Raw genomic sequence first — 6,039 nt, forward strand, 5'->3', positions numbered from 1 at the left:
CATAGCAAACATTCAAGCTTAACATTTAATAGTGCCTTCAATGTTACTTTATCACTAGACCTATATATGTTAATGAAAAATATATTAATTTTATTTAGATGATATCCAAAACAGCAAAACAGCAGGCAGTAGGCAGAAGCGATTCTAGTGTCAGTGGGGGCCCCAAGCAAAAACCCAAAAGAATGAATATTCGAAACAAATTGGCGCTATTACAGTTTAAAGTTGAGCTGTTTTTTTTACCATGTAGTGGCTTGGGGGCCCCAAGCGGCTGCCTGCCTAGCCTGGTGACAAGATGCGCCTCTGCCAGTAGGCCTACAGCCTAAAATTTGTCTATTGTTATGACACATGCTGATGTAACAAGCTTGAAACACCCAGAGGTATTTTGAAGATTAAAGTTTAATTCTTCAAATAGAGGCTTCACTTAGGCCTAATTCTTGCATATGCTGTGGGAAATCAACACTGGATCTAGCCTATGTTCCTGTAAACCAGTTCAACCAAGTGCAATGAGGGATGGAAAACTGCCCCCTGGCCAATACGATTGTGTACGGACACACAGACAGGGCCATCACACCTGGCTCAACATCCTCCCGCCAGATAGGTAATGAAATGCCAAGTCAAACTTCTCCTTAACAAAACCTTCTTTATTTCATTTTCATTTTCATTTCACACGCACCATGCACACATAAATAAAAAAAATAATAATAAATACGGTACATAAATATTTTCATGGCCAAGGGCCAAAGTGAATCACACAGAAAAAAAAATCTGATAATATAATAAAATAGATAATGTGGTAGATAATATAAGAAAATAAATACTACATTAGCAATTTCACAGGGCACCCATGGAAATCATGGGGCAAAGTTCATGGAAGTGAAAAGTGACTGTGCCAAATACCTGAGAGATATTGAAACACTATTTTTTTTTTAAACACAGATATTGAAACACTTTTTTGTTTGTTTGGTTTAGGTTTTGTTTATAATACAGAGTAACAATCATTCACACCAAATAAATGTACACACAATATACAGACATTTTTACAGTTGTAAATAATAATAATAATAGTAATAATAATGCCATAACAACAAACACATTGGAAACTTTAAAAGTGGTTGTCTCATTTGAACATTTGCATCCTGTAATCTTTGGTGAAAGTGAAACATAAACATTATTGACCATCACATCATTCCTGTACCATGACAGTGAGTGTAAAGTGCCGTTTTGAGGAGAATATTGCACATGAAGGGGGAGGAAGTGAAACACAGAGAGGTGGACAATAGTGAGCAGCCGTGGTCTAATGGTTACGGCAGTGGGTTTAAGATCAGAGGGGTTGCCGGTTCGAATCCTGCCCTTACCTCTCCTTACACACCTACACCTGTACAGGTACATCCGTGGCTGAAGTGCCCTTGAGCATGGCACCTAACACCACATTGCTCCAGGGACTGTAACCCATACCCTGTAAATAATAACTTAAAGCCGCTTTGGATAAAAGCGTCAGCCTAATGTAATACAATGCAATGTAAAAAAAAAAAGAGAGAGGAGGAGCAGGATAAGGAGGGAAGAAGAGGATTGCAAGAGGAGATGAATGGGGAGGATGAGGATGAGTAGGAGAATTTTGATGTAAAATGAAAAGTGGCACTTAAGAAGGTCATGCAGAGTTCATACGTTCAGTGAACATCGATCCTTAAAGTGATACTGTCCCATTTATTGAAATAAGCTCATATTACACCTCCCCTTGAGTTAAATAATTGAGTTCTCATGTACTTTCAACTCTTCTCTGAGTACGGCAGTAGAAATTTTACCTCCAAGCTAGCAGTTAACATTGACTCCTATGAGACCAGTTAGCCACCAGCTGGTCTCATAGGACTCAATGTTAACTGCTTGCATGGAGATAAAATTTGCACTGCCATACTCAGAGAACGGTTGAAAGTACAGGAGAAAGGTAAAACTCAATTATGTAACTCAATGGGAGGTGTAAAATGAGCTTATTTAAAAAAAATGGGACAGTATCACTTATCTGATAGAATGGCAGAATGGTTGGCAGAATGGTTGTTTCCTATAATATCTTTGGGTGTCTTGCTGGAATAACAAACAAAATATCTGTAGTCCTGGCCTAACCCTGGCCTAACGGTAGGGCACTATCCGGTCTCTCTGCTGAGTTACTACGCCGGCGACCTGGGCTTGATTCCGGGCTGGGTCATTTTGCCTGACCTTCCCCATCTCACTCTATGCACTCATTTCTTGCCTCTGCTTCACTGTCCTGTCACAAAACAAAGGCACATGAGCCCTAAAAAATATATTTAAAACAAAAAATCTGTAGTCTAATGCACACTTTACCACCAGGGGCACGCTGTAGTAGCATTGAAAGGTTAACCGTGGTACTACTCTACTATGACATAACAGAGGGCTTTTAGTAATGTACTATGACTGTCATTGCCATTCTACAGCAAATTTATGTATGGAATAGCGGCAGACGAGGTGTCCCGATATCAAGGGAAATAATGGACGAGGCGGAGCGTTCTAAACAGCCCGACGGCGCAGCCGAAGGGCTCTTCGCTTCGCCAAGTCCATTTTCCCATGATATCGGGACACCTCCAAGGCCGCTATTCCGCTTATCACCCAGTTATCAGCATTTAAGTATTAATTGATTAATATGTTGATCTAAGGCTTCGTGAGAAAGTAGATTCACCACTGCGCTTGGTATGTTGCTATGGGCACCACTTCCTAATCTAGTGAGACGCGCCTCTATCGGAGGCATGTAAGGACGCGCGCAGAATGTTGGGGTGACTTGACAACCAAATGCGATAGAATTGACGACTGGGTTTTTGACTTGACAACCAGATGCAATAGAATTAGTAACAGGGTCTTGACTAGACAACTAGATGCGATAGAACTAACGACGCTGTCTTGACTAGACAACCAGATGCGATAGAACTAGTAACGACACTTCGCCAGAAAGTTAGAAAAGAAGCAACTTGGACGCCCGCACGCCCGCATGACATCATAGGTGTCCTGCTACCGGGGAATAAAGGACACCTGCTCAGCCAATCAGAAGATGTTCCATCTGCTCACTGGGTTATAAAACAGTGTTAGAACAGGTTTAAAAAACATGTCTTCTAGCTTCACATGGTGGCTTTAGTATAAGCAATGCCAGTGTTTTCCACCAAAATGTTCAAAATGGTACATTTCAAAATGCCATGAACTACTAGCTTAGGATTGACCCTCACTAAATATACCAGCGCAGAATGACCTCTAAAGTTTTCATTTTCATTTTGCACCAAAGTTCTCCTTCAAATGGAGGAAGGAGACCAGGAGGAAGAGGAGACAAGGAGGGGGAAGAGAGGAGGTGGGGGGAAGAGGAGGAGATCAGCACTGCATCAGGTTGGAGGGGTGAAGAGGAGGAGGAGGAGGTGTATGAGGAAGTAAAGAGGAGGTGGGTGTGGCTGCATCAGGCCAGGGAGGTGCAAGAGGAGTAGGGAGGAGGTGGGAATGGCTGCATCAGGTCAGGCGGGTGAAGAGGAGGAGTAAGAGCAGTGGGGAGGAGGTAAATAGATAAATCATGATCGCGCTGCATCAGGTTGGGGAGGTGAGGAGGAGGAGGAGGAGTAAAGAGGAGGTGTGTGTGTGTGTGTGTGTGTGTGTGTGTCTGTGTGTGTGTGTGTGTGTGTGTGTGTGTGTGTGCGTGGAGTAAAGCAGAGGTGTAAGAGGAGTATTAAAGGAGGTGTCCAGCTCTGCATCAGGTTGGAGGGGAGAAGAGGAGGTGCAGCCACAGCAGCGTCAGGACTGTGGCCAGGTGACACAGAGGATACGGCACCACACACACCCCCGATGACCTCCCTGTAGACACACACACACACAATTAGACACACATATACACAGTGGTGCTCATATGTTTACATACCCCAGCAGAATATACGCTTTCTTGGCGATTTCTCACAAAATATGAAGGATTACACAAAACCTTTTTTCTCACTCATTGCTAGTGACTGGCTTAAGATATTTATTAGCAATATTCTGTGTTTACTCTTTCAAAAGCATGATCACAACCCAAACTACCCAAATGACCCTGTTCAAAAGTTTACATACCCTAGTTTCTGATGCTGAATATGGCCCTGTTTAACATCAGGGACCGCTCTAAATTGTTTGTGGTAGTTGTGGATAAGGCTCTTAATGTTCTCAGTTGACAAAACAGCACATTCTTCCTGGCAGAATGGTTGTTTCCTATAATATCTTTGGGTGTCTTGCTGGAACCTCACATTTGAGGTTTCCCCTGAGTGGCTGAATGATGTTGAGATCAGGAGAGTGAGACGGTCGCTCAAAAAACTTCATTTTATTCTTTCTGAAGCTAATGACGGGTTGATTTGGCTTTCTGTGCTGAAATATTGTCATGTTGTCATGCCCTAACAATGGACCATGTGCAGTTTCAAGGCTGATGAGTGTCAAGTTTCCTCCAGTATTTTTCACAGGGCAATGTATTCATCATTCTGTGAGTATGGACCAAAAGTGTAGTGCATTTGTAACTCAAATGTCCCCATGACATCAGTGGTCCATAACCATGTTTCACAGAAGGGATGGTGTAACTTTCATCATAGGCTCCGTTGACTGTTCTCCAAATGGTACTGTTAATAGTGGCTGAAAAAAGTTCCATATTGATCTCATTTTTCCAAATGACTTTGTCACAGGCATTTTGATGCTTCTCACTGTGCTATTTGGTGTATCATATGCAAAATAACATGTTTGCATTTTTGTAGTAATGGCTTTCTCCTGGCAACCCCCAACAGCCCATCTTTTCTCAAGTGCCTCTTTCCTGTACAGTTTAAAAAAAAAAATCATGTTGTCCTATATTTCACCTGAAGTTATTTTTTGGTTGTCCTATGCCTCCTGAACAATTTCCCTTGCAATGATCATTGCAATGCAATGATTCCCTTGCCCATTGGCTTGATTCCAACCAAACTCCTCATATTGCATTTCTGAATTGAAATTCCAACGGTGCCAACATGACAATATTTCGACACAGAAAGCCAAATCAACCCGTCATTAGCTTCAGAAAGAATAAAATGAAGGTTTTTGAGCGACCATCTCACTCTCCTGATCTCAACATCATTGAGCCACTCAGGGGAAACCTCAAATGTGAGGTTCCAGCAAGACACCCTAAGATATTATAGGAAACAACCATTCTGCCAAGAAGAATGTGCTGTTTTGTCATCTGAGAACATTAAGAGCCTTATCCACAACTACCACAAACAATTTAGAGCGGTCCCTGATGTTAAACAGGGCTATATTCATCAGAAACTAGGGTATGTAAACTTTTGAACAGGGTCATTGGGGTAGTTTGGGTTGTGATCTGTAACTGCCTTTTTAATGTCTAATAGCTATTTTGATAAGTTTCAATCTGGTTTCCGTGCCTACCACAGCACTGAAACAGCTCTTATCAAAGTTATGAATGACATAAGATTGAATTCTGATGCTGGCAAATCATCCGTCTTGGTACTTCTTGATTTGAGTGCTGCTTTCGACACAGTTAATCATTCTATACTACTACATAGACTGGAACACTGGGTTGGTTTTACGGGCATAGTGATCGACTGGTTAAAATCGTACTTACAACAAAGAAGTTTTTTTGTCGCCATTGGAAGACATACTTCATCACCAATGTCTCTGGATTGTGGGGTCCCCCAGGGCTCCATTCTGGGACCACTACTGTTCAATCTGTATATGCTGCCACTGGGACACATTATCGAGAATAACTCCATAAATTACCATAGCTATGCGGATGATACCCAGCTCTACTTATCTATGTCCCCCAATGACTACACCCCCCTTGAATCACTCTATCATTGCATGGACCAAATTAACAAATGGATGTCTCACAATTTCCTCCAGCTGAACATAGATGAACAAGAAGTAATTATATTTGGGAAAAAAGAGGAGAGACAAAAGATTGCTACTATCCTTGAAATGAAGGGACTGAAAGCAAGGGATAACAGTTAAAAATCTTGGGGTCCTCATTGACAGTGACCTAAATTTCAACAGTCACAT

The 6,039-nt window shown here is 41.9% G+C and overlaps 1 protein-coding gene across 1 annotated transcript in view; it reads right to left on the minus strand.

The window, feature by feature from the left end:
- Positions 1 to 3,736: 3,736 nt before the first annotated feature.
- strc1 (stereocilin 1) overlaps positions 3,737 to 6,039 on the minus strand; it is a 77,119-nt gene continuing 74,816 nt past the window's right edge. The window contains exon 40 of the mRNA XM_063189948.1: positions 3,737 to 3,837. Coding sequence (XP_063046018.1) covers positions 3,737 to 3,837 — 101 coding nt within the window. The remainder of the gene's footprint in view (positions 3,838 to 6,039) is intronic.

Source organism: Engraulis encrasicolus, chromosome 23 (assembly GCF_034702125.1).
Source record: "Engraulis encrasicolus isolate BLACKSEA-1 chromosome 23, IST_EnEncr_1.0, whole genome shotgun sequence".
NCBI lineage: Eukaryota > Metazoa > Chordata > Actinopteri > Clupeiformes > Engraulidae > Engraulis > Engraulis encrasicolus.